We start from the raw sequence: 27587 nt of genomic DNA, 5'->3' as shown, positions 1-27587 counted from the left end.
ATCGCTGTAATGCCAGCGAAATGCCGAGTTGCTAATGGGGAGGTGGCAAGCCCAGGACTGTCAATATGAAAAGACAGTGAAAGAGGGTGTGCGAAGTTGATTGTTTGGGAAGTGACCCCGCCGAGGATGGATGGCCTTGCCAAGACGCTATACCCAGAAATGTGTATTAGCCAGGGCATTTATGTAGGGACGTGGCGAAACGCCAGATCGATCCAGATCTCACATGGGGATAATCATCATCTTAGCTCGTTACGAGGGTGGCTGATCGGGAGCATGATCTACAAATCGCATATGCCGGCACTTGTTTTCCTCGCGTGATCATCGTATGCTCTGGTTCACCGTTCCTATTTAGCCAGGAACCCAAACAAGTTCACATGCTCCGCGAATAGGGTTAAGATCTCGTACTACCTCAATTGCGGGGTTGAACCGGGGGGTTTATAGAACGATTTATGTCTTTTGCCAGTGTCTGCTATGCAAAAGTCAGATTTCTTGTCAGCTGCCTTGTTCAACGTGTGGCTTACCGTTGGTTGGCTGAAACACGGTACACTACCGTGGTGGTACGAGCAGGTCAAACCTTTGTATGTGGGTCCCTAATTAGTGGATGATACAGGCTGGGGTAGAGAGTAAGAGCTATATGGTATATAATGTGGTTTTTGTTGTGAATGTTAAAAACATCTTCGTATTTCTCTCTAATATGTAAATTAGCAATAGAGTCATCCGAAGAAGTGCCTAATTATCAATTTTAGCGTCTCTACGTACAAGAGCTTTTACCGGTAACCATAGTATATCCTACACTGATGGGTTATGAAGGTAACAGAAACACAGGCATTTGTTATGGTAGCTGCTCGTCCCAGATATTTCTGTTACCTTGGCAAGATTAGACAAATGCATGTAGCTGTAGAGGTTCTGGGGACGAATCACACCACTCTTGTTAATGCCGCGGAGGCACTCGGAAGCAATCTCGGAAATCCAGCTAGATCTGCAGCGAGGTTCGTGACTCGTGCAAAACACCTCATACAATGCACGTTTGTTTGATTCAGAGTAGAGGCAAAATAGAGTAGATCGACGAATGAGGGAACGAGTGCTTACGTATTGCAAGGACTAGTAAAACAAGGAGGAATTCACCAACCAATCAATTGATCAAAAGAGGAAATAACTCTGTTTATTTTCAAGGAAGAATAAGAGAGGCAACTTTGCGTTGTAGTTGCATGAGGCGGGTAGTTTGTTAAAACAGTTTTGGAAACACAAACGAAACAGAACATGAGGTTGTTGGCGTTGCTCCGCTGTATGGTGAGTTATAAGAAGAAAGTTCAAATGCAAACCTCAGGGCCGAGCGCCAACCAATGCGCCAAGAGATACCGGCCTAACAAGAAATACAAAAAAGGGAAACAATAAGAGACGCCGTCGCCATGCGAAGTCTTGCATAATTTACACCAAGGGCGCGCCCTTGTTTTAAGAGTCAGTGGCCCACCTGTTGGGCACTCGTTCGGTCGCACCCTACGTTTGCTCCTCTTTCGGGCTCACAGTGCGCGACTCTGAGCGCTGGCGGATGACGGCGTCTTTCAGCGCCCTCAACTTCTCTTCGGTCACACGAATGGCTTCGTCCATGTCCCTCTCTTTCATGTCTCTAGGCGAAATTCGCTGCTGCGTGTCGACTTCCGGCTGAAGCCTTGCACCGGTGACAACGGAGCTTTGGACCCGATCCAACGCGACCCTCTCTTCGAGCCAAGCCCATAGATCAGACTCTTCATGACGCCAAATCTCTTCGTACGCTACCTGTCTCTGAGCAGTCGACCACTGGTTCGGACCAGTAACTCCTGTGGTACCGCGGAAAAGCCAGGTGTACATGAGGAGCGCTCCGAGGATGAAGATGATGACCTGTGGAGTGAAGATCGACTCTAGCACATCGGCTAATGGTCCTAGCAAACTGCGAAGAGGCTCCAATACGCCCCAGTTGCTTTCCTTGGATTGGCTGACTGGAGCAGCAACTGACGTTGGTGCGGGTGCATCATCCAAGAGATTGCCTTTGGAACGTTTCCTGCCCTTTCCGCCCTTGCCCATAGTTTTGCCACCGCCGGCTTTAGTAGTGCTTACGGCCGTGCGAAGAGCAGCAGTAAGGGAGGTGGCGTATGACATTTGACCATCATTCGCACCTTTCTCGATAGGGCCTGGTTATGGTTAGTACATTACTGATCATCAGTGACAAAGTTACTGTCTTACCCTTTAGCCAACTCTTTCCGCTCCATTCGACGGTAAATGTCATAATCAGGCGCGTGCTATTTCCCGGTCCCCACATCAGACAGTATCGCGTCTTAGTAAGGAATATGCTTCCATTGGGTACATCCGGAGTCGCCGTGCTGCACTGCACACTCACAGCCTTCTCCAAGTCGAACTGTTCCAAGTTCATAGAAATGTTGCATTTGGTCTGTCGTGGGCCTACGGGGGCATTCAATGGTTTGATGTAGGAATAGTTGAAGGTTTTTGAGTCCTCGCCCAGCCCCTTCTTGTCGTCTTCCATTTGCAGGTCAGTAGACTTTTGATCGTCGACCAACCACTTGCGCATGAATGCACCAGAGGCAGGGCCGAACATCAAGCTATAAACCTTACCCAGAGGCGCGGGGATAGTAGTGTCGATGAGCAGTTTGTCGTAATGTTGATCACTGTCACCGCACTCGCTAGGTCCATGTGCTGATGGACCAGGGAAATCCTGTGCAGCAGAAGCAGCCCCATTAGTTGCCGCTTTGGCAGCATCGGCAGTGTCTCCACCGCCACCATAAGCTTGTGCTACTGCGCCGCTGACTTTTCGTGTCGTTTCGACAGGCACAGCAGAGCCGGCTTCGCTGCCAGTTACGCTACCCTCGCCAGGCTCTGTGAAACTACCTATACCGTCATCGTCCTCGGCGTCTTCGTCGTATACCTCGTCATCTGAATCTTGACTAGATCCGTCATCACTGGGGACTGACTCTGCTTTCTCTGTCTTGTCGCCCGTGCCGCCCGATCCGTCCAGGGTGACACCGTTGAGAGATGACTTGAGATTAGGATGAGATATCTTCCAGATGCCAATGATGAGGTCGTAGGTCGAGTCCCGCGACAGGAACGAGGCGAATACGTTACGAGCGTGGAGCGTCTGGATGACTATAGCATTGGGAAATAGGACAGCAGTGGACTTTTTCTCAACAGACACAACCTCGTCGAAGCTGATGACCAGGTTGGTGACCCATCCAAGGATGTTACTAGAAAAACACAAATGGCCTTCTGAAACATATAAGCGTCCATGGAGCAAGATTTCCTTCTGGAGGGCTGCGCTATAGTCCTCAATCAAATAATCGTCCTCGGGAACACTCTTGAACAGATTGTGGAATTCCTTGTTTCGTCTGGGCGGTGCAACTGCAAAACCAGTTCCATTCAACCGCTGGCTTTGCAGTGCGGCATTTGGAGCTAGGGTACTTGTACTTGCACTAATGACTCCACCCAGTGTATTTCCCGTGGTAGCGGAGCTGCCCCTGTGCCGTCTCCGTCTGCCGGCACTTATACGACTACGAACGCTGCCCTGTCGTTGTATCGACGCTGGCGAGTCGATTAGCTCAGTTTGTCGGGGAGGAGTGGCGGCGCCATTTCCTGATTGACCAGAGACGGCAGTCAGCGACCGTGGGCGCTCGCTAGCTACCGACGGGGGCTTGTCGCCTGCGTATGCGGCCGAGACTGCTTGAGCAGCAGCCTTGTCCTCAGACTTTGCAGAAGCTTCGTCCGCCTGCATGGTTACGTTTGTTGCAGAAGACATGGGGATGGCGTCTTTGTTGTCAGTAATGCCGAGTTGTTCGAGGCTTAGGTTTCCAGAGCCAAGAGTTTCAACGGCGGGTCTACGCTGCGCAGCGCCTTCTGTTGCAACCGTACTAGCGTTGGCTGGTCCAATAACTTCCTCACCGCCGTCTTCAGTCTCCTTTTCCTCCTTTTGCTGTTGTTGGCTAGCTTTGTTCTTAGCGTTTTGGTTGATTGCAATGGTGTCGGTAATGTTGCTAGCAGCGTTCTGCGCAGCAGAAAATATGGAAGCAAAGAAACCACCAGATACACCAGGAGACGATGGCAAGACAGCAGTTCCCCCGGGGGTTTTTGCTTCTTCGGGATGAGGAGTTAGGGGCGGAATAGACGACTGTGATAGCTTACTCGGAGGGTTTGTCGCTGATCGTACGCGTCTGTGCGCTATCATACTCCCCGATGGAGGGGCGGCTACGTTGGAAGTTGACTGCGTAGCAGCAGACTTGGGGCCGTGGTCAGAATGTATTGACTCTGTAGGCGAGGACGCGTTTCCATCAGTTGGCGTGGGTGGAGTTATGAAGGTCTTGGGGGCATCGATTAAATTTGAGGATGCTGCAGGTAGATTGGCTGTGACAATACGTTTGGGAGCCGCGGATCGGGGCGATGGGCTCGATCGTGTCTCTCCGTCTATGAGAATCTGTGGTGGTGAGGCTGGAAGGGAATCATCGGCAACTTTAGCGTCACGCTTCTTTGCTCCAAAAAATGATCCAATACCACCTCCGCTTGTGCTTGGCCTTGCAGGCTCGGTCTCGGTGCTAACTTTGGGAACAACTGGAGTTGTGGTCGTTCTGCGGTTGGGTGTAAATGCTTCCCTGAGCTTTCCAACTGGCGACACACCCCGTTTATTTCCAGAGACGTCGGTGGTGTTGGCGGGTTTGGCGTTATTGTCCTCTGTCGAGACAAGGGAGTTTACGAGTGTCGAATCTGCAGAGTTGGCGGAGTTGACCGTCTCGGAGGCTATGAGAGGCGAAGAGAGTGTCAAGAGACCGGCATGGGATTGGTGTGGTGAGATGCCGGGACGCTTTTGAGGTGGGCTGCGGGGAGGTTTAGTAGCAGCACACAGAGGGAAACGAGTAGGTTCGAGGCAAAGAAAACATGAGACGGACAAGTGTTGGAAAGAAACAAAAGGAAGGGCGAAACGAGGGTCGATGATGGATTGCAGGCGGATATGCGATCATGAGAGAGGGAGAGAGGCAGCGGGTGGGGAAGCTAGTGGCCAGAACGTATGCCTGGGCGCAGTGGAGTCGGTGCCGACAGGGCCATTGCACCGGCCAAACCTTGCTCAGCAAACCCCTAAAGTGTAATATGCAGCGCCGTTGGAAACGGAGGGCAGAGAGCAGAGGGCGTGTGCCTGAAACCAATAGAAAATGGGGCACTTACGTTTCGGAGTCGGAGTCGTCGGTGAGCAGGCTGCTGGCAACGCTCTTTGCCAGGCCCAGCGAGTCGTCGCTCTGGTATGGATGGTTGATGCTGGGCCGCTTGAGCTCAGGAACAGGTGGGACAGGCTCGTCGGGGTCGAGGAAGGACAGGTCCTCGCGGCTTGCAGAGGCCGAGATGGACGTGTCGCGTTTCTTGCGACTTTTGAAGAGCTTCGACATGCGGCGGCGATGCGACGACGAGGCGTCGCTGCGGCCGTCTTCGGAGTTTTGGCGACTCTTGCGACGGTCGGTGGTGCCGTCGGTGGGCTTGGAGACGACGTCGTCGGTGCTGCTTGCAATGGATACCGTCGACGAGGCCAGGCCTTTGGAGTATGACGGTGGTGCAGCCAGGGTGCCGTCCTTGTCTCTGGGAGGGCTGAGGACGGAGCCAATGCTCCTACGCCGCTCCTGCGAGGCCATGGGCGGTGGCGTGCGCGAGGTGCAGAGGGCGAAGTTGGATGCGCTCGACGAGTAATAGCAGCAGGACGAGTAGGATAGCGCAGGTCAAGCAAGTCAAGCAAGTCAAGCAAGTCAAGCAAGTCAAGCACGTCAAGCAAGCCAAGCCAGTCGTCGGGGCCAGTAGGTGCCTCAAGCCAGCATCTCAAAGGTTACAATGGGTCGAGGGGGTGGCTGTTGGCTGTGGCTATGTTTGCATGTCTGCTCGTATATGTATCTATAGGTAGGCGTCGATTACGTAGGTCCAGACTTTGTGACGCGCATAGGGTGGGTGCACTCAGGCGAGGGGGGAGACGAGGCCCGTGGTAAGTGTGAATGTGTGCATCCCATAGTATGTACCCACGCCCCCATATGTATGCCTCGCGTCTATCTGGCACGCCGAATGAAAAATAAGCACGGCACGCCTGTTGAGAGCTGAAACGGTGCCCTCATCCTGCCCTCATCCTGCCCGTATTCACGGGTCCAGTGATCGACTCGTGGTTGCATGGCCGCGCCGCATCATCCCTGTCCGCCGACCATCATCTATCGTCAGACTAATATCACGTTCACTACCACCACTGCCACTACAACTGCTACTGCTACTGCTACTACTATACCACCTCACCCACGCCCTGAGCATGTCCTCCCCCCGCGGCTTCAACAGACACCGTCGCCGCCGCCATGGAGTCCGCCCACCTTACCCACGCCCATGATCACGCCCGCGCTGCCGCCGCTGCTACGCGCAACAATAGCGTCGCGACCGCGGGGCAGGAGCACGACCTGGCCGCCGCCGCCTTTCATAATGCCACCAACGACACGCACAACGCTGAGGTATTCACCCTCGCATCACCCTCGCCAGTGCCCCTCGCTGACTGCTATCCCAGGCCCTGCGCATCCTCGCCCTGCTCGAGGTGCACCACCGCAAGCTCGCCGGCCTAATCAAAGAAGCTCCGCCCAAGCAGAAGAAGACAACCGCTGCGACCAAGCAGCCTACCGACTCATCTGTCTCTTCCCTGCCCAAGTCCTCAACCACCGCGGCTCCGCAAACTCCAGCTGCTGCTGCGGCTTCTTCTACAACCCCGCCGACGTCGCGCCGCAGACTTCCCCAGTCGTCCATAGCCACCAACCTGGCCGAGAAGCGCGGCATCCCTAGCACAAAGAGAGCCACGGCCGCCCCTGCCGTCAGCAACTCAAATGCTACGGCCGCCCGCCATGACCAGCCATCCACGCCTGTCCGCGACCTCCTCGCCCAGCACTCGCGCAAAGGAGACTCACCAACCGCAAACGACTCGCTCAAGCACCCCGCCCCAGCCTCGCCCTCACCACAGCGCCCCTCGCCCCCTCCAGACGACAACTTTCGCCGCTTCTACAACGCCTTTGGCGGCATCATATCTGCCATCAGCGCGCCCCTTGCCTTCACATCCCTACCCCTCAACCCCTCAGCATCCACCCCCGAGCCAGAGCCACCCAGAGAACAGGACAGGACTGCAAGGACAAAGTCTAGAAACCACTCGCCTGAAGCTTCGAGGACTGTTACTTCTTCAGTTCCCGATCTTGCCGCCCTCATCAGTAAGCCTGCTTTGCGTGCCTTGAGGGAAGACGGTGCGCCTCCGCTTGGTCCCAACGAGAGCTTCTACTTGGTCCCTACCACCGGTGGCACAGTCACCTACGCTAGTGTCCTGCGCGACCCCAACGCACCCAACCTTTCCGCAAACAACCAGTACAACACGCTCGACGATGGCTCCGGATCCTTGAGGGGCAGCTCTCACGAAGAGTTTGTCGATGCGCGCGAGAATGTTGGCCCTCCCTCGCCCACCAGGACACGCCGTCCGCTCTCTCGTGGGAACCCAGGCACAAGCGTCACCACTCAGCTCAACATACCTGCCGGTAGAGGGTCGCGCCACAAGACCATGGAAGAGCTCGCCCTAGAAAACGACACGCTCAAGTCCGTGATCGACAAGCAGGCCAAGCGCATCCAAATGTGGGAGCTCAGCTCGCAAAACTCTTTTAACGCTCTCGCCCAATCGTTCCGTGTTCGAGGCTCCGGACGCGGCAACAGCGATCCCAGCTCCCTTGTCGCCCACGGCGTGCACCCACACCCTTCCCTCCCGTCACCTCCCATCCCAGGCCATGCGCAACAGCAGCACCCGCCGCCTCCGCCCACCTCGCCAGGCTCAGCTCCACCACCCGATACGGAAGCCCTCAAGCGCATAGCCGATCTCGAAGCCCTGCTCGCCTCTCAAAACGCAAAGATCGACGACCTTATGGCCAACAACGACAAGCTGGCCAAGCAGCACGAGAGAGACGCACAGGTCCTCGGTCGGTACCGCGAGCAGTGGGAGAAGCTCAAAGCGGGCGCCAGGAAAAAGGAACAGGAGAGGCGTGATAAGAGAGTCTTGGTACCAGACGGCAAGCCCACGGATTCTTTGGCAACCGAGCCCGAGACGGGCGATCAAGCTGGTCAACCAGAGGGGCAGGAACAGCAACAACAACAGCAAAAACAATCACTGCAACAAGAACAAGAGGATGACATGCAAGAAGAACCGGGCTTTGGAAAGGCTTAAATAATACCCCCTTTTTGGAATATCATTCTTGAATGAAACAAACATGCCAACCAAACACTTGCTTGCTTGTAACTATACTGTCAGGAACAATCACACTCGAGCCATGCACAATTGCTTTCAAACCATCTTATATATTTATTACTAGACAACCAAAATACTCGCAGCTGCTATCCGCCGCCAATTTGGTCCCAGCAAATCCTCCCACAAAACGCCAAACATTTCCTAATCCAGCGATAAAACTTCTCAAAAAAAAAGACAAAATAGACTACTTCTGACCCTCACAAACCGCGCTGCAACAGACCTTGACCAAGCAGCTCCTTCAAGCCGCAGAAGCAACAGGCTTCTGCATAATGGGCTGGTAAGGAGGCGCAACAGGTCCACCAACATTCACCTGCTGGCTGTCCATACCCGCAGCATGGCCCTCGAAGTCGGGCGCGTCAGGATGCACGCCAACACGCTCCTTGGCCAGCAAATCCACCAAAAGTGGGCTGGGTTTGTTGCTCCTCTGTGAGAAGCTGGCCTGTTGCTCCTTGTACTGCTGCACATTCTCAATGTACTTGTCAAACAGATAGGCAGAGTCCAGAGGTCCACCCTTTGCTTCGGGATGGAACTGCGCACTGAAAATGGGACGCGAGCTGTGGATTAGACCCTCGTTCGACTGATCGTTGAGGTTGGTGAAGTACTCCCTCCATTCGCTCGTCAACGTAGTCGGGTCAACGGCATATCCGTGGTTCTGCGAGGTAATGTGGCACTTGCCGGTGGTGAGGTCGAGAGCCGGGATGTTGTGAGCGCGGTTGCCGTACTTGAGCTTGATCGTCTTAGCACCGGCAGCAAGGGCAATCAGCTGGTGACCCATGCAGATGCCCATAACTGGGAGCTGCGACGTCTCGAAGAGCTTGCGGAGGTTGTGGACCGTGTTCGTGCAGTGGGTTGGGTCACCAGGGCCGTTCGAGATGAAGACACCATCAAAGTGGTGGGCGACCTTGTGGATAGGGTAGTCGTAGGGGAAGCAAGTGACGCTGGCGCCGCGAGAGACGAGACTGCGGAGGATGTTCTCCTTGACACCGCAGTCAATCAAAGCCACGTGCATGTCTCCCAGAGAGGAGCTGACGTGGAAGGGTGCCTTTGTGGAAACACGGCGCACGAGGTGGATAGCCTCAGGGTCAATGTACGCCTCGTCCTCATCAGCATCGTACTCCTCACCAACGGAGATACGAGCAAGAGAGGATCCCTGCTCACGGAGGTAGGTTACAACCTCACGAGTGTCGACACCAGAGATGGCGGGGACACCCTCGCGAGCACACCATGCACCAAGCGACTCAACGGCAGTCCAGTGGCTGTGCTTCAGGGCATAGTCCTGGACAACAATGCCAGAAGCTTGGATGTATGGTGATTCAAAGTATCGGAGCAGGCCATGCTCATCACGGGCGCTGGAGGGCACACCGTAGTTACCAATCAGTGGCTGGGTGAAGACAAGGATCTGGCCACGGTAGGAGGGGTCGGTCATAGACTCGGGGTATCCGACAAGGGAGGTTGTGAAGACGGCTTCACCAGAAATGTTGGTTTTGGCACCAAATGACTTGCCCTCGAAGATGGGGCCGTTCTATGCAGTTGTGAGCCTCGTGGTTAATTTTTAACTCATGATTGTGCGTACCTTGATAGTGAAAGTGGCAGGCTCGTTAGAGACGGCAGTGGCCCTGCGTGCGCTAGGAGTAGGCATAACACGTTCGGTGTTTGATTGCACAGTAGCCAGGTAGCGTGCCTGTACGCGGTTCTTTGTCGCTCGTCCCAGGAGACCTGCGGACCGGACCGTGGAGGGTTTGAATAGTTGGGAGATCATGATGATGGAAGATGTGGTGTAGAGAGGTATTTGGTTCGGTGATTTGTTGGGTAGGCTTTCAGTTCACTGACGCCTTCCACAGGTGGTCTAGAGATGGAGTCAGTTTGGCGCTGTCAACGCGTCATCTTGTAATAGCGTACCTGAGATGTAATCCTACAATACTCAATTAGCCATGATCATGAGAAAACAAAAGAATTAAGAATAAAGAAATGAACATGCGTCGACCGTCAAGCCGCTGCGGCAAAAGGCCGGCGGTGAATGACGGTGTGCGGCAAGTTTTAGATAAGATGTCATACGCCCAAACAGACAAAACGTACCTGGGAAGTAAAGAGTGTAGGCGCAGCACTCATATGCGCGATTCTGTCTTTATCGGAATCAAAATGGGGTGGGTTCAGTTAATCGACCCTTGTTGATTGTTGATTGTTGAGCTTGAATGTGTGTGGTGAGAAGAAGCGTTGGCGATGGTGAGTGAGGAGAAAGCGTACCGCGGGGAATTTCATACAGCTCGCGATTACGTGAAGCCTGCGCTATGACGCCGATGCGCCAATCAAAGACGGCCACAATCAAGATAACAAAGTAAGCCAGCACGAAAGATTCTTCAAACACAAAGATCCGGGGAAAAGACTCGAGGATCGTGATTCACAGCCCCACTGCCCTTGTGCACTTTGGGAGTGTTGCTTATTCCTGCCCGATCTATCCGAGCGTGCAGTTTGTGATATATTGAGCCTTGACATTGTGTGTGCGCTTTATTGCATATTTACTATCACTTGTCCATCATATGTGAAGACTTGACAAAAGGGAGTGTTTGTTTTTCGTTGACTATGCGCAAGAAACTCAAGCGATGGCCAAAGGAGTCACAAGTGTTCTATCCCGATATCGGCAACACTGCGGTGCTATGGTCTACTGGACCTACATGACTAGCTTTGCCGAGCTTTTTTTTCTCCCTTAGGGCTATGTCAATCACGCCCTAGGGGGATGTCATTATTTCCTTGCCACATAATTCGCTTTGAACGTAGTATGACTAAATCATGATAGGGGTATTCCACTGGGTGAGATCTGTGCAAAGCAGAGTTTATTATGGGACTACACATGAGCAAACTACGTGGCCGTGTGATTAGGGTACACAGAAAAACTCGCTGCGAAGCGGAGCCTCCGGCACAGTTGTATCCTGTACGTTCTGTCTCCACATCTCTAGACAATAATCTTGCCTGTCAGCCTCACGTCCCTGGAGCTTGCTCCGACGAAGACAGTGTACTCGCCCGTCGCAACAGTCCACTTCCTCGTCTTCTCGTCCCAGAAACTCAAGTCCCTCCTCCTCAGCTTGAATGTTGCGGTTCCGTTAGCACCAGCCTCCAACTTGAGCTTGGTGAAGCCTCTAAGTTGCTTTGGTGGAGAGTTGGTAGACGCAGGGTAGCCTAGATACAGCTGCGGTACCTCTGCACCAGCAACGCCACCAGAGTTGGCAATCTTGGCAGTCACCGTAGCAACAGTTTCGAAGAGATCCACCGGGCCTCCAGGTCCTACAGCACCAGTCGCAGGACCAGCAGAAGGCTTGCCAGTTACAGTGAGATCTGAGTAGGTGAAGTTGGTGTATGAGAGTCCAAAGCCAAATTCAAACCTGGGCGTGATGTTCTGCTTGTCGAAGTAGCGATAGTCGATGAACAGATCCCAGGACTTGTCGTCACCCCTGGCAATTGTGGTGCCGTAGTCAGACTCTTTCTTCGCAATCGTGTAAGGAAGCTTGCCGCTTGGCGACGCTGCGCCATACATGATGTCGACAACGCCGTTGCCGGGCTCTTGGCCTGGGAGACCTGCCCACACTACTGCAACGACGTTGGGGTTCTCAATCCACTGCTCCATGATGATTGGCCCAACACTGTGAACGACAACCACCGTCTTCTTGTTCACGGCAGCAACCGCCTTGACAAGCTCATTGCCATTGTGCCAGGGGTCTAAGTTGTTTCGGTCGCCAGCGTTGCCTTCGACATTGATGTAGCCTTCACCAGCGTTGCTGTTGATGCATACCACGGCAATCTCAGCATTTTGAGCTGCGCTAGCGCCTTGCTGGGCGTTGTCGGTGGGCGATGAAGTAACTGTCGTACCGTCTTTTTGGGCCTGTGTCTTGATGGCATCCAGTGGCGCGACCATATTGAGTGGAAGCTCAACTGATCCCGAACCCCAGCCCATGGTAAGAACACCTTCGGTACATCCACGGTCGACACAAGCATTGGCCCCGCGAGGTGCGACAATACTGTCAGTTCCAATGACAGCAATGCTCTTTGGCTTCTTCAGGGGTAGCGCACCGTTAGTGTTCTTCAGCAGGATAGTGCCGTCTCGAGCAGTCGCTCGGACATTGGTCCCGTGGTTTCCACTGATTTCTTTTGACCCAATTGTCCAGGAGTTGAAGGAAGTCGCGGGATAACCCTTGTCCTGACCCATAAGGTACCACGCAGCAAGGACTCGCTTGACCATGTCATCGAGGCGTGATTGCTGAACTTGACCGTTGCTAATGGCGGTCTTGAGTTGCGGTCCCCAGAGCACGTTTCCGCCACTAAAATCACTGCCGGGCATGGTCATGTCCAAGCCACCATTTGCACTGCCAGTAGTAGTGTGTTGCGCTGAAACCATGTTAGCTCGGTTTGATCTAAGCACATCCACTTTCTACATACCATTCCAATCCGACATGATGTATCCACGGTGGCCAAGCTCGTCTTTCAAGAGTTTTTGCATAACGCCTTCGCTTTCACACGCCCATGTTGAGTTAAGCTTGTTGTAGCTGAAGTACATTAGTATCTATCTGAAAATACCATAGTGTCATAAAGTCCACTTACCTGCACATGAATGCCGCAACCTTGCTGTGAGCGGCGTCCGCGAAGGGCCAAACATACAACTCGCGCAGAACCCTATCGCTCACATCAGAGCTCATAGTGTCTCGGTTGAGCTCTTGTTCATTCACAATCCAATGCTTAGCAGTGGCCTGAACACCGGCTTCTTGCATACCCTCAATGGTCTGTGCCATCATGATGCCTTGAAGATAAGGATCTGATCCAAATCCCTCCCAGTTACGGCCGCCCTTGGCAAACTTGCCAAGGGGACCAGCAGACGGACCTAGCTGCACGTGGATACCCAATTGCTTTGCTTCGTTACCGAGAAAAGCACCTCTTTCACGAATGAGATCGATATCCCAAGTGCTGGCGGCATGGATGCCAGCTGCAAAGGCGGTTATACCCCGGACATAGCGGATACCAAGGGGACCATCTTTGTGCTGTTAGTTACGGTTTCCGCAGAATACGTGCAGGCTACAACATGTTCTGTGACCACAATGGATCTTGCATCACATAGTGTAGTACCGGGGTGCGGGTCGGTTTAATTTATGTGAAACATGTTTGCTTACCTTGTAGACATAGCGAGGGGTATCCAATCGAGCTGGCTGCCTTGGTATTGCCGACACAGTTACTCTTCGACCAGCCGGTACCCGTAACGATTCCGATCTTATCATCTTGCGATAGCTTTGCGAGTGCTGCTGTTGCCTTTGTGTATGCATCATCCCAACTGCCCACTGCACGTTTCGAAGCAGGCTGGTCGAAAGGGATGGCTGATGGTGTTAGTAGCTATCATGATGTGCAAAGTAGTAAATGTGCACCTGTAGACAGCGCCGCCGTAGCTAGCAACGGGAAGATCGCAGACCGCATTTTTGGAGATGTCAAGGCCTTGAAGTCAATGAGGGTCGTCTACTGCATGCACCACACAGAGGCAAGTCACCCCTTTAAGTACTCAGATTTTTTTTTCCTCTGCGGAACTTGTGAGCCGAAACAAGGGCATGTTGCCAAATCCATTACTTGGCATATCATGGCAAGAACCGGAGTAACCTTGTACATTTCCCATACCGAGAAGGGAGCGACTAAATGACGTGTGATGTAAAGTGATGATCGGTATGTTTGATGAGGCGGTAGAAGGAATATATGGTGGCGGGCCGTTGTTCCTAGGTTTAACAGCCGGCGAACAGGGGATACAGCGAATAGGAAAATGGCATGTTGCATAACAAGTGGAGAAAACACTACGGACGCAATTGCCGTGTAGTCAAGGCCCGAGAAGGTTGCGGGGAATAAGCGGTTAGATCCTGTGATGAGCAATGAACTGGACTAAATTGATCAGGTGGCGGCTTCTTCTATTCGTGCACAGTTTCGAGGTATGAAGAACGTCGTGGTTTGCGATTAATATTTTAGCAAAGCCTCTCGGTGTAGGCACGAGCATACTATTCGACATTCACGTGTTATAAAATGTTAGGGACCGTCTACTCAAGTGCTTAAGTGCCCCTCTGGTATGCCTTGGCGCACGCTCATGCGACCTCTTTTTGTAGTCAATCCCGACTGTTTGTAAGGTAAACAAACTGTGCTACGAGCTCCACATGACACGACAGACTGCATCATCTGATTTTCCGGTCAGGAGGGAGAATGAAAATCCGTGTAGGTTTAGGAAGTGGACTTTGGCGCAGAATTAGCGATGCATGGTGGAATAAGTGGCTGATGGGTATGCATCTTCCCCGCTCTACGTCTCCATAACGGCGGACTTGGCGTCGGATCTGGAGTAACCAGGGGCTTTTACTTCACGTGTGGACGAGTAACAATGGTGTCGGGAACTTTCAGCGAATGGATGAGTAAGCCGCATAGTCACAGTCGCTGTCTGTACGCAGACAATACACGCATGATGGCTTTTCTTCTGTGCACTTGCGTCTTCGCTTCTTGCAGGGAAGACACCCGTTCTTTGATCGCTGCTTCTTCGGAGCCAGGACGCTGTACTGGCATGTCCAGAGACCTCTCCGACATTGATCGCAAGCGGGCTGCGCCTTGTCGCACTTGATCTTCTTTTCACGACAGCGAATGCACGCCTTGTCCGGGACTGGAAATGTTGGCCTTGATTCTTCGCTAACAGCAACATTCTTTCGAGGTCTGGCAGATGACGTGAGCGATTTCGTCTTTTTGCTTTGCTTGGGGGATGTAGTCGGGATAGGCTTAGACAATACGACAGCACCTTCCTTTTTGCGCTTCTTTGCCGATGGCCTTGGGTATACTGGAGATGTTGATATTCCAGGATCAGTATTTCGGTGTTCGTTATCCACACCAGCCTCGGCTTCTTTACTACGTCTCTTTTTTCGTGGCGGCTTTTCATGTGCGCTTCCAGCTGGAGGCGCGACGTTGTTATCGACGGCTGGCGCAAGTAGGCTACAGCAAAGTCAGTTACGGGAACGAGCCGGGTGGCTACGTGCGTAAGGGAGACGCGAAGGTATTTGTTCGGCAGTTTCATATCTGCAACTCACCCGTCGCTGGCTGGGCGTGCCATGTGTATAGGGTTATGCTTGTATACAACATTTATCGCTTCCCGCTTAAGGGAGAATTTGATATGTACTGCTCCCCCGCAGTCATAGGTAGGCAATACGCCATTACCGTTTTTCTCAGCCTCAACATCACTTCCATCAGAGTCATGCGACACGTCTTTCTTCTTGTTGCTTTTGCGATATCTGTTCTGCATGCTGTCTAAGCAGACATACCTGAACCTCGCGCCATCACCGCCATCTTTGTTCCGAGCTGAGCGCTCAGAGTAGGTAAAGTGATCTGTTTCCTGAATGGTTGCAATGATGGATCTGTACTGAATGAGTGAACGTGTTGCAGCGCACGCAGAAAGGCAGGTACCTCGCAATTGCCCGCTGCACCTGAAGGCGTTGTTTGCCATGGATGTCTTTGCATAGCGCATGCTCAACGGCAATGCTTTGGAGATGGTTGGCTGGCTCTATCAGAATACCAAGATTTGGTTGCTGGGTCACGGGTATTGTGATGGTCGAAGCAGGTGCAAAGACAAACTCAGTGACGACATGGGTAGGAATGAAGCTTGAAGCATTTTTGTCCACTTCGTTGCGCAGCGCTCCTGTGAGGGACTAGACAGAGAAGACCTTAGCTGAATCGAGGGAGGGTGAAGGAGAGTCGGTTACTTCAAGGGTTGGACAACGATAGTAGACGTCGGGATCGAAACCCTTGTGGTAACGCAGATCCAGCTCATCTTCGAGCTGGTCCATGGCAGCAGGTTCAAGAACCAAGGCACAGTGGATCGAGGGTGGATGCTGGGGTTGTGCTGTTTGGCCGTTCTGCTCTTCTGCGCGCCTGTTCACACTGCACATATGAGGCGCAACAAGATGTAGACACGGGGGCCCAAGCTTTACGGGCCGGGTGTTCCTCCATGATGACGCTAACCGTTGATTGGCGGGATCGACTGGGGCTAGAGTTGCCCTGCAGCATTGGACAGGCCTAGGCAGTTTAATCGAGTGAAGCGTCGGCTACGGGACCCAGCTGCAGCACGCAGCACATGGCATCATCCATGGAGGGAGTCGAAACATGTCTTTCTTGGGCGAGCACATGCATGGCAGGGCGGCAGGTAGGTCATATTGCGGGATTGGGCCGAGGGTAGGTGAAGTTGGGGGTGGGGGAGCAGAGAGTGTAGCAGAGCACAGCACAGCAGAGCACGGCACAGCAGAGCACGGCACAGCAGAGCACGGCACATTACGGCACAGTACAGTACAGCACAGTACAGTACAGCACAGTACAGTACAGCACAGCACGGCACAGCACAGCAAGTAGGTAAAGTAAAAAGCAGTCACTGCGTGGACATGGACAGGCAAGGCGATCAGCCACGTTGTTGGAGGTGCACGGATGGCGTCAAATCTGGGGCGCCCAACCGGCGTGTCAGGGGTGCACTGTGAATGCCACGAGAGCATGTCGACCGCATACATGGGCGAGTTGTGCTGCGTCTATCAGGCCAATGCTAATCCCCGGCGGTAGCAGCAGCTGCAGTGTGCTGCGCCGTGGTGCACTGCAGCGCTGTGGGCTTAGGGACCGCCGCGCGTTGAGAGTGTGTGTGTATGTGTGTGCTATGCCTGTTAATCTCGTGTGGTTGGGGGTCTGGCCACCAAAACGGTCCACCGTCCACGGTCTACATACAGCACAAGGAGGAATTGTGCAGACGCCGAGTCTGCAGCGTGCACACAAGTACAGGTATATGTACGGATCTAGATCCTATGTACATACATACAAACCTCCCGTACATACAATCTGCGCCAGTCCCGAGCTACGGGCGGGAGCCGAATGCAAGGTTCTGATAACAGTGCTAGACCGACTTTCACTGATTGGCCTCTGCCCGCTGGCCTGCCCAAGGGCCCTCCGCTACCGTAGGCGCATCTCGCAACCTCACTCGAGCCCCATCCCAGGCCTTCAATATCTTCCCTTCCCTCCTGTCATCCTCGCCTCCCCGCCGCTGGCTGCTGCGCCCGTGCTGTCTCTCTCCGGTCGCGTGCCTCGTCATTGGCACTGCCTCACCTGCCCGCCACATCTTCCGCCCACCGCCCACCGCCCACAAGTCCTCTACCCACCCACCGCCTTGTCTTGCCTTGCCTTGCCTTGCTCCTCCGACCTCAGCGCAGTCTAACGTTTCGAGTTTCACCCTCCTCTCTCTCCCCCTCCCACCGAATCTCGCGCCGCTGCCGCCCGTCTGCACGACGAGTCCCAGGTAGGCCTGCCCGAGTCTGCTGTCTTCACCCTCGTCGTCGCATACTGTGAGACTGACCAGCCGGCCTGCTCAGACGCTCTCCACTCATTTTCGACCCCTCGTTTGCATAACACCTTGCGGCTCTAGCTCCAGCCCGTAGCTCCATCTCCGCATTACCGTCTACTTAGTCCCCAGCGGCCGACCCCGACTTTCCGTCACCGTTTCTACGCCACTGTCAAACACGACATTGCTGCCCTCGGAACCGGTCCTTGCAACCACCACCCACGCCTTTCCAGCTGTGTTCTGCCCTCTCTTCCTCCACCATGGTTGTCGCGACAATCAAGTATGTGAAGCCCTCAGTCTCCACCCTCACCCTTGGTGCTCCTCACTAACACCACCCACTTGCAGGTGCGTCGTCGTCGGCGACGGTGCGGTCGGAAAGACATGTCTTCTCATCAGCTACACCACGAACAAGTTCCCCTCAGAATATGTTCCTACCGTCTTCGACAACTACGCCGTGACCGTCATGTGAGCCCTCCTTTGCTTTTTCCCCCCACTCGTACATCTGGAAAAGCAATGCATGCTCCTGGCGGACCAGGGTTTTGGGCCGCCTGTTATTGGTGGAGCAGCTGCTGACTGCGTTGAAGGATTGGTGACGAGCCCTATACACTTGGTCTATTCGACACTGCCGGACAGGAGGATTATGACCGTCTCCGACCCTTGTCCTACCCCCAGACAGACGTCTTCCTCGTCTGTTTCTCCGTCACCTCACCCGCTTCTTTCGAGAACGTCCGCGAGAAATGGTTTCCCGAAGTGCACCACCACTGCCCCGGCGTGCCGTGTCTCATTGTAGGCACACAGGTAGATCTGCGGGAGGATGCGTCAGTAAAAGATAAACTGTCCAAGCAGAGAATGGCTCCTGTGAAGAAGGAGGACGGCGAGCGAATGGCGCGCGAGCTTGGTGCTGTCAAGTACGTAGAGTGCTCGGCGCTAACTCAGTTCAAGCTTAAGGATGTCTTTGATGAGGTAGGTGGACATGACAAGTTGCCCATTTCCCATGATGCTAATCCCAACTACAGGCAATCGTAGCAGCACTCGAGCCACCGGCGACAAAGAAAGAGGGCGGAGAAAGAAAGAAGGGGAAGAAGTGCAGCATACTTTGAACATGGGTGAAGGCGATAGTTGAGCTCAACCGCATGCTAGGGAGCGTTGGATTGCAGATCTTTCTTGATTAGGCGATGAATCTTTTGGATACCTCTTCGAATACAGGCGCCATTTGTGGGTAGCGATCTTTTTCTTCTGCCATTACCAGGCTCGTTTTCATTCTGCACTCTACATATTGATCTGGCTGGCATATGGGCACTGCACAGTGCTCGGACGACAGTCAATTCGAACATCACATTCCAGTTTCCATCTACAGATGCATCCAAGTTCCCAATTCGAGGCTATCTTGCTTGCAGACCGTTGGGGTCTACTGCAGTGCCTCTGGTACTACAGTTGGCATCGGAGTAGCTGAGTTTTGCCCTCCTTTCACTTTTTCCAATACGTCATTTCTAGACTATACATGTCTCGTTTATCTTCAAAGTCGAGGTGAGTGAGGCGTGCGTTTGTTGTCGCCGCTGTTGCCTGTGGCAGCACTTTGTATACAGCAAAGATCTCTCCGTCAAGCAACAACCTCACTCTCCACACACCCGTAGTCGAAGAACCTCCGGACGTGGACGACTGTGACTTGAGTCTCAAGCACTAACCAGTGTAAGCAGTGACAGATAACAGAGCTTTTCACTCCGTCCGAGTCAATACCATAGGGTGTGTTCACTCTCCCCCTTCACAGTCATCCGCAGCCGGCTCACACACAAAACAGAGTCTTTCACCAGAAGGCCGTCACATATGTCTTTTCGCTTCAGTGAAGAGGAGGAACGCCCTCCGTCTCTCCCTCCCTACCTACCCACCCTCCCACAGCAACTCAGTCGACCTCGGCCAGATGTTAGACCTGTGAGCCAACAGAAACCTCAGCGACATGCTCGTAATAGATCAAACTCTGTTCGGCAGGAGCAGTACTTGGCTGACGCTACCTCAATGACCACACCTATGGATCTGGCTGGGACACGAACTCAGCACTTAGCTCCTGGGAGGAGCCGCAACGCCATGGCTACACTCAACAATCTCATGGAACAGGCACGTGTGTCATCTCCCATCAAATCAGACCGTGGCTCTACAGCAGAAAGCCGCCGTGGTTCAACATCACGTTCAAAGCAGTCAGGCCGCAGTCAGCAAAGTGCCATGACTGCTCAAGCCCAGCTTGAAGCCCTTGACCAGAAGACAGCTCGAAGTGAGATTGAGTCGCGGTCGGAAAGAAATTTCTTCAAGATGAGTGGGCAGATACCGCCTACCCCGACTACTGGTGAGTTGATAACTCCTATTCAAGAGGTGTAAACTAAAAGACAAAAGGCGAATTGAATGAGGACGAGATCTATGTCAGGATAGAAGATTTACGATCACAGTGTCGGGCTACCAACACAGAGACAGAAAGAGACCAAGACGAGGCAACCAAGAGTCCCAAAAAGAAACTTTTCCAAAACATCCGCAACCCATTCTCCAAGTCATCTAGCTCCATAGCCCCGCTGCCGATGCCGTCCAAAGCAGCCCAAGTGTTGGGTACAGCAGCACGACAGCCCCGTGTTGTCCAAGTCCGCCCAATCAAGCCGGCAGTGCCTATTCAACCAAGACCTGCAAAGCCCTCTCGCTCGGAAACCGTAAAGTCACTGCCTACAAAGGTCGCCAACCCTGATAGCTACGCTCATCGCCACCGCTATGGTCCGTCACGATGCAGCCCCACGACGGGACATGGCTCGCCTGATAGATATGGCTTCAAGATTCAATCATCTGATGCTGAGAATAATTCTCCAAGGTCTGCGCTTGGTGCGTCGCCAAACTCAATAATCCCACCGACACCACCTGCCAAGGACACTCCTCCAAACCAGAGACCTGCAAGTCCGCTTCGTAGGGTAGCTCCCGCCCAAGACCTTCGTCAAAGCTACGACCAAAAAGGCGAAAAAAGCGCGCAGTTTCACTTCCCAAACTTCGATCTGTCACCATCGCCATTCTTGGACGCCTTGCCTAAGAACAGTGGCCGTAGTCCAACAAAATTTCGACCTTACGACGCAGAGGATTATACGAAGTTGATAGTGGGCGAGGCATTGACATGGCCGTACCCTGAGCGGACTGATTCGCGGGCCAAGCCTGAAGGCAAGTGCAGTGCTCCGCTGGAAGGTACTAGTCAGGAGGCATCGCTCCTTCCTCGTCCAGACCACAATAGTGAGAACCACCAGAGCAGCATCTGCAAGCAGAACAGTTACAGCCCACTCAAGCCTCGATTTTACTCTCCCAAAGACATTCCTGCCCACGGGTTTCTGGAGGGTGAGACACCGTCCACGAATGTGAGTCTACCATCATTGCTGCAATTTGCATTCACCAAAAATGCAGCGCCGTTGGCTCACCGACTCGCACGTACCCTCACCTTCACCTTGATTACCCCGCGTCTCATTGAATAAACATATTGTTTTATGAACAAACACTGACAATACCCCTCAGACCGACGCTAGCCGCTTCGTATACTCACTCCCTTCTGAGTTGAAATCACAACCGCACCTACGCAAGGTCTCCACCAGCGGCTCCATCAGAATGGTCTTCCAGGGTGACCCAAGAGATATTGATCCAAACTCACCAACTGCACGAGAAATTCACCAGAATCAACAGCGTGCTAGAGTGGAGGGCATGCAGCCTGAGACTAGAATCACAACACGCGTTATGCAAGAGCTTCGCATCAGCGATCGTTGCGACCCTATGCCACATAATAATGGCCATGGCGGTCATCCCCACCCAGATCAGTCGTCTTCACAGCTCACGGACATGCTGGATACAGTCAATCCTGGTGGAAGCGAGTCACATGGCGACTTCCGACCTCATTGTCTCAGTGCTGTTCCTAGCCCACTGCACAAAGCATCAGTGCTAGTCCCCACAGCCCGACCGTTGGTGCCTCCCATTGTTAACTTTGGGCCCTTTCCACCGCCTCTTTCGCCCAAGAGCATTGACGACCACTTCTTCATGACGAACGAGCACCTAGATGTGGTAGGCAAAACAACCTGGGATCTTCTCGAAATGTTTAGCAAGCAGCACAAGAATATGTCTAAGGAGAGGCATGACGAATTGGTGGCGTTGATCAACAAACGTTATGATGCCTTCAAGTCCCAATTGGATAAACTTGAAGAAAATGTCATTCGTATACACGAACACATGAGTCGCTTCGACAGTATCACGACCAACCACGACAACGTCTACGCTACCCTCGACCTGCTCAAGAATAACATCAACGAGGGCATTCCCGATACTCTCGCAGATCAAGGTAAAAAGATGGCGAGCATGGAGTCAGAAATCAAGGAGTTGAAGCATATGTTGCAGGTCATGCAAAAGTCGTCAGAGGAGAAGGCGGGTCAGCCCTGTATTGTCAGCGGACAGAACAGTACTCCAAACAAGAGTTATCCCCAGCCTCAAGGCTTTGCTAGTAATCATGGTCCTGTCTCTGACGCGGGCAATGTGGTCGATAACCGCGGCATAATGTCGCCTCCAGATATTGTGAACGATGGTCGTGTTGGATACCAGGGTGGCCAATGGGCTGCGCGTGCCGGTTATCTTGGGCGCAATAGCAAAGAAGATCGCCCTTCATACCCAACGAACCCTTACCATTTTGCCAGTGGAGGTCACTTCAATACTGGATACTCTAGCAGCTACTCTCCTTTCGGTTACTCTCCTTCCTCATCGGACCAGCAGTACCCGTTTAACAACCACGAACAGGCGAAGTGAAATCGACAAGGGAACTAGATGCCCGTCCTGATTGGCCACGACAAATGAGAGAAAAGAAAGAAGAAGGTGCTCGGGCTTTCGAAGAAGGAAGCTTGCATTAGCGAGGTTGGGTTCGGGCGAGATGTAATGTTCCGAACTAGTCTTTTGTTAAGATTTTGTATTATAGTTAATGAAGCAGAGGGTCCCCTGGATAGCATGAGGTATGTACTTATAGTGCATTAGGGGGTGAGCCAAGCAAGTAGGTCAACGAATAGAAGAAATAGCAGTGTCAACGAGGTTCTATGTCATGGCGCGACTGGCGGCGTCTATACATGGTGAGGAAAGGGAGAGGGTGCGGCTCTCGTGACTGTGGCGACAAGGGAGACATGAGCCGCACACGCAGTCAGTCAGCCAGCCCATTGCGTGCCGATCGGCGGTATAATGGGCGAGACTATTACCTGTTTGAAGGTTATCAAGATTGCCGTCCGGTTGTGCCCTAGTGTGGCAGCCTCTGCAATGGGATGGGCAGGGCTGGATGCAAGCCATGGGGGCCGACGCTGGGAGGGGATGCGCTAGGGATGCCACACGAGGCGCACGTCCATGTTTAGCATTACCCGCAGACCGTAGACCGACGACTAATGGACGAGCCACTCCTTTGTGTCCCGCCGCCGCCGCGATACAACACCATGGAGGGCCCAGCGTCAGCCTCTCCTAGCCCCGCGCCTTCGCCTTCTTGCGCCGACCAAAGGGCCGCCGCCGTTGCTGTTGCTGCTGACACGCCCAACCAGGAGCACAGCACCCTCACAACGCCCACCACTGCCTCACTGCTGTCTGCCGCACACCCCAATGCTGCCTCGACCCTCACGCCCTCGGACCTCTCGTTTGAACTCGGCACCACGGATCCCTCGCTGCCCAGATACCACGTTCGCGCTCCCTCAACGGCGCTCAAACTAGACACGGACCTTGCCATCTCAAAGTCAACTTCATCGCGGGCGGTTTCGCTCGATCCCGCCAATCTGGACGCCAACGGGAGCGACGCGCTGCGTCAGTCGGCCACAGCGCCGATTGCCATCCAGGACGGCTACCTGAGGACGGCCTGGTCGACTGCGAGCCTGGGTTCGCTGTCGCCCGGCTCAGCAATATCCTCGCCCGCACTCAACGCGCTGGGCGACATCACCCCGCTCCCCTCCCCACTGGTGATGGGCGACTCGCCTGGTCCATGGCAGAGAGCCGAACACCGACCTCGTTCCCGGGGCTTCTCGGGTGCTTCTCGCGATGACTCGGTGGCCATGTTCGCCAAGGGCACGCTGTCGCCCTCGCCCTCGCTCAAGAAGAAGGGCTACTCGGGCCTCAAGGCCGCCGCCATCGAGGCCGCCGCTGCAAACTCGCACCAAAAGAACGAGGCCGCACGCGAACGCAACAGGAGCGTGAGCGAGTACACGCCCGACTCAATGTACAACGCCCGCCCTCGCCATGTCACAATTGGCAACACCGCCGTAGAACCAGACGGCACCGCCGCCCAACACCGCATGAACCGCGAGACATATCTGGCCACACAACGGGGTCTGGTCCCCGCAAAAGTCCCAGCCGGGCTCCCCACTCCCCCTGCCAGCAACGCCAGCAACCGCAGTGTTACCGATACTGAGGAAGAAGATGTTACCGACGAGGACAAGAAGCAGTACTTGGTCGTGCGAAGCGGCCCCCAAAAAACAAAAAAGTTATGGCGTCCTGTCCGCCAACTTGGCCAAGGTACATTTAGCAAGGTCTACTTAGCCACCTGCGAAAAGACAGCAGCCAAGGATCCTCTTGACGAAACCCTTTTGGACCCGCGGAAGCTGGCCGCCATCAAGGTCGTCGAGCATGGTCCGGCTGGTGGTGCCGACGAGGAACGCGTAGAACTGAGTCTCAAGCGAGAAGTTGAGATGCTTCGATCCGTTTCACACCCGTCGCTTGTCCATCTGCAAGCTTTCGATCACGATGACGCCCAAGCCCTAATTGTCCTCTCATACTGTCCCGGTGGTGATCTCTTTGATGTAGCCAGTGACCATCGCGACAAGCTGACCCTCGGCATTGTCCAACGCATATTTGCTGAAATGGTCAGCGCCGTGCGTTATCTGCATTGCCAACTCATTGTGCACCGCGACATCAAACTAGAAAGTACTGCTTCCACTCTCTCTCACTCTCTGCTTGTTCACCTTTTGAAATGGTACGTTTCTATTGGTGCTGTCTGATACTAATGCCATCCAGATATCCTGCTCAACATTCCTGTGTCTGCCGTGCCTCTTCTCAAGAACCCCCAGGCCCACCCGCATGCCATAGCGACACTCACAGATCTCGGTCTATCTCGACGCATTCCTGCTCCACCTGAATCTCCTCTCCTAACAACTCGATGCGGAAGTGAAGATTATGCAGCCCCAGAGATTTTGCTCGGCCAGCCTTACGATGGCCGCTCTACTGATGCCTGGGCGCTTGGCGTCGTGTTGTATGCCCTGATGGAAGGCCGACTGCCGTTTGACCCGCCGCCAGGCAAAGCCGCCTCGCGTAGCAGAGCCGCCCACCGGATTGCCCGATGCGACTGGTCGTGGGTCAAGTTTGGCGACGAGGACGGCGAGTGGGACGCCGAAAAGGGCAAAGAGTGGGCTGGCGCTCGCGAGTGTGTCGAGGGACTCCTGAAAAAGGTCTCACGTGGCCGCAAGAGTCTAGAGGATATTGAGAAGACGGAATGGGTACAGCAGGGTATTCAGGTCGAGGGTGGCTTGAAGACACGGCCCGAAGACGAGGTCACAGAAGAGATTTCTACCGAGATACCTGCGAGGTGATCGTTATGAAAGCTTAGGATTTCTTCTCTTATCTTTTTTTTGCTGAACAAAACCCTTCTGGGCTTACAGGAGATTTTTTGGGAAGCCATTTCTACAGAGATGCGTGTGGTGGGGAGTTTGCTGACATGACGGGAGAGTCATAGACTGTGTGCACTTTGTGAGTGTCACCAGAGAGGCATTGGTAAATCAGGAACTGCACAGCTGTGCCCCATGACCGTTTTCCCTCCCCCCACACACTCTCAGCTCTTTCCTTTTCTTTTTTTTCTTGATTTGTTTTTTTCTCCTCACGTTCGCTTCTTGCTCTTCATCGATATCCCCATAACTTTCTTCTTTTTCCATACAATGTTCGGTTATGCTTTTCTTCATTCATCTTTTCCTTTCTCCTTCATAGCCGGGGGTTTTTCTTCTTCCCTTATTCACAAAACGGCTTTCTCAAACATCTATCATCTTCCAATCGAAACTTTCAAGAAATTTTTCCCTTTTTCTGATCCAGCTTTTTATTATTTCGTATCTTTGGTTTTCGCCGACTGTGCGCGTTGTTGTGATTATATTAGAATATAAAAAGAGAATGAGAAGGCGAAAAATGTAAAAAAAGTAAAACCTGATTGGATCGAGTTGTGTTTGGCGATCTGAAGATTTGTTTTTTGTTTGCTTTATCTTTGGAATCTTTTCGTGCTTGCTGCTTACTTGGTTGAGTTTTCTTTTTCTTTTTTGGAGGGGGGGCCAGAGGGCGAGGGCTGTTAGGGATTAGCTTTGGATAGGGCAGTGGTAGAAAAATCAACGTTTGCGAGGGTTTTCTTCGCTGACAGAGTTGGTGTGGTGATTTTTGTGGGTGGGTGTGATGTAAGTGTGATTACATGGTGTCTTGGTGGGTGTGTAGGTTGTTTTCACTTGATTTTTCTGTGCCTGATGTTCTGCGTAGACTGCCTTGGATGACTAAGTATTCGAAAGATCAAGGACATGCATGTTGATTTTCGAGTGTAGGTATGAGCGAGGATAGTCTCCAAGTGTAGACTTGTTTGGTTTCGTCACAGATAATTGTCCTTGATTTGTCTTCGTCATGAAGCCTACAACAGACCGATGTTCAAGGAATGGTATTGTTCTACATTTGAACAGTTACCTCCAGCTAGGCCATATCATCCAACACCACCCCCTATTCGTTTGCCAACTCTCTCTCTCTCTCTCTCTCTCTCTCGCCAATCTCGTCCATGCTACGAATTTGGAAAGTGCTTACTATTAAACTCATCCACTATCTCTCTCGCCGCCTTAACAATCTCCACCGCACCCGGCGAATCTGAATGGCAGCAAAGTGAAACCTCGTAATCGCCCACCGGAAGCTGCACCTCCTCACCCGTCACCGCCGTCACAGTCGCATTCTCCACCTGACTCCTTACATGCCTCCTTGTCTCATCCGGGTTCCATGGCCTATCCACACCAGTCAGCAACTTACCACGTAAAAATAACCACTCAACTTAACTCCAAATCCCAGGGAAAGAAAGAAAAAAAAAGGGAAAACATACTTCTTCTTCCGATCAATAACCAACGTCATATCTTTATTATACTTCACATCCCCATACAACTCGGCCACAAACCCCAACCCCATCTCCCTCGCCACCCGCTCATGCACCGTGCCCGCCAGCCCAAACACCGTCGTTCCCTTGGGAACCCCTGCGTACACCGCCCGGCACACCGTCTCGTCGCGGTACATCATGCCGTAGAGCACGCCGTGCGGCTTCACGTGGTTCAGCGGCATGCCTTCGGCGTCGAGAAAGGCTTGTAAGGCCCCGACTTGGTAGCGCGTTAACGCTGTGAGTTCTTCGGGCGTCATGGAGATTTCGCGGCGCCCGAAGCCTTGGATGTCGGGGAGGCCCGGGTGTGCGCCAACGAGGATGTTATGGGATTTGCAGAGGAGGATTGTGCGGTGCATTATTAGAGGGTCGCTGATTTTTCATTGGTTTTGCGTTAGGTGTATGTGAAAGTCTACATTTTTGTTCTTGGAGGGGGGCGTTGTTGAGGATTTAGTGGAGATGGAGAGTGGGGAAATGGAGGGTGGAGGGGGGGTTTTTTTTGAAAGGGGACTCACCCTGCGTGAAAGCCGCATGCTACGTTTGCATGGTCAATTAGTGGGATTAACTCTTCATCTGGTCCGCATTTGAAGTTTCCGTATCCTTCGCCTAGATCGACGTTGAGCTTTACGGGGTGCTTGATCGCTGGCATTGTTGCGTGGTAGCGTGTTTCTCTTTGGTAAAAACGCTCGAGGTAAGTATGTACAACAAACGTCCGATAAAGTAGTACACGCAGTCAAGTAAAGTAATATAAATTA

General features: G+C 53.2%; 7 protein-coding genes across 7 annotated transcripts; 4 read left to right on the top strand and 3 right to left on the bottom strand.

Moving 5' to 3' along the window:
- The first annotated feature begins 6239 nt into the window (after positions 1-6239).
- Positions 6240-8486, top strand: COCSADRAFT_190951 (uncharacterized protein). Its single transcript, XM_007702597.1, has 2 exons — positions 6240-6500; positions 6554-8486. The coding sequence occupies exons 1-2, from the start codon at positions 6351-6353 to the stop codon at positions 8231-8233; spliced, it is 1830 nt and encodes a 609-aa protein (XP_007700787.1). The 5' UTR covers positions 6240-6350; the 3' UTR covers positions 8234-8486.
- Positions 8487-8552: 66 nt separating this feature from the next.
- Positions 8553-13765, bottom strand: COCSADRAFT_172018 (glycoside hydrolase family 3 protein; the record flags this gene model as incomplete). Its single annotated transcript, XM_007702596.1, has 8 exons — positions 8553-9836; positions 9888-10128; positions 10978-10982; positions 11271-12691; positions 12743-12849; positions 12905-13331; positions 13468-13668; positions 13717-13765. The coding sequence occupies 8 exons, from the start codon at positions 13763-13765 to the stop codon at positions 8553-8555; spliced, it is 3735 nt and encodes a 1244-aa protein (XP_007700786.1).
- Positions 13766-14262: 497 nt separating this feature from the next.
- COCSADRAFT_144149 (uncharacterized protein) lies at positions 14263-16143 on the bottom strand (the record flags this gene model as incomplete). Its single annotated transcript, XM_007702595.1, has 4 exons — positions 14263-15295; positions 15391-15714; positions 15764-16005; positions 16060-16143. 4 exons carry the CDS (start codon positions 16141-16143, stop codon positions 14716-14718), a joined length of 1230 nt encoding a protein of 409 aa, XP_007700785.1. The 3' UTR covers positions 14263-14715.
- A 1631-nt stretch (positions 16144-17774) lies between these two features.
- COCSADRAFT_331430 (uncharacterized protein) lies at positions 17775-18865 on the top strand. The gene is made up of 4 exons (XM_007702594.1): positions 17775-17949; positions 18015-18134; positions 18254-18632; positions 18686-18865. Exons 1-4 carry the CDS (start codon positions 17930-17932, stop codon positions 18767-18769), a joined length of 603 nt encoding a protein of 200 aa, XP_007700784.1. The 5' UTR covers positions 17775-17929; the 3' UTR covers positions 18770-18865.
- Positions 18866-19753: 888 nt separating this feature from the next.
- On the top strand, positions 19754-22934 carry COCSADRAFT_358288 (uncharacterized protein). The gene is made up of 4 exons (XM_007702593.1): positions 19754-20007; positions 20055-20694; positions 20884-21043; positions 21198-22934. Exons 1-4 carry the CDS (start codon positions 19773-19775, stop codon positions 22464-22466), a joined length of 2304 nt encoding a protein of 767 aa, XP_007700783.1. The 5' UTR covers positions 19754-19772; the 3' UTR covers positions 22467-22934.
- Positions 22935-23131: 197 nt separating this feature from the next.
- On the top strand, positions 23132-25264 carry COCSADRAFT_172014 (uncharacterized protein; the record flags this gene model as incomplete). Its single annotated transcript, XM_007702592.1, has 2 exons — positions 23132-24602; positions 24693-25264. The coding sequence occupies 2 exons, from the start codon at positions 23132-23134 to the stop codon at positions 25262-25264; spliced, it is 2043 nt and encodes a 680-aa protein (XP_007700782.1).
- Positions 25265-26393: 1129 nt separating this feature from the next.
- On the bottom strand, positions 26394-27553 carry COCSADRAFT_37518 (uncharacterized protein). The gene is made up of 3 exons (XM_007702254.1): positions 27348-27553; positions 26785-27204; positions 26394-26689 (listed from the first exon to the last, which is right to left on the bottom strand). The coding sequence occupies exons 1-3, from the start codon at positions 27479-27481 to the stop codon at positions 26476-26478; spliced, it is 768 nt and encodes a 255-aa protein (XP_007700444.1). The 5' UTR covers positions 27482-27553; the 3' UTR covers positions 26394-26475.
- Between the last annotated feature and the right edge of the window lie 34 nt (positions 27554-27587).

Source organism: Bipolaris sorokiniana (genome assembly GCF_000338995.1).
Source record: "Bipolaris sorokiniana ND90Pr unplaced genomic scaffold COCSAscaffold_8, whole genome shotgun sequence".
NCBI classification, from domain to species: domain Eukaryota; kingdom Fungi; phylum Ascomycota; class Dothideomycetes; order Pleosporales; family Pleosporaceae; genus Bipolaris; species Bipolaris sorokiniana.
This window is presented reverse-complemented; position numbering and strand designations above follow the sequence as displayed.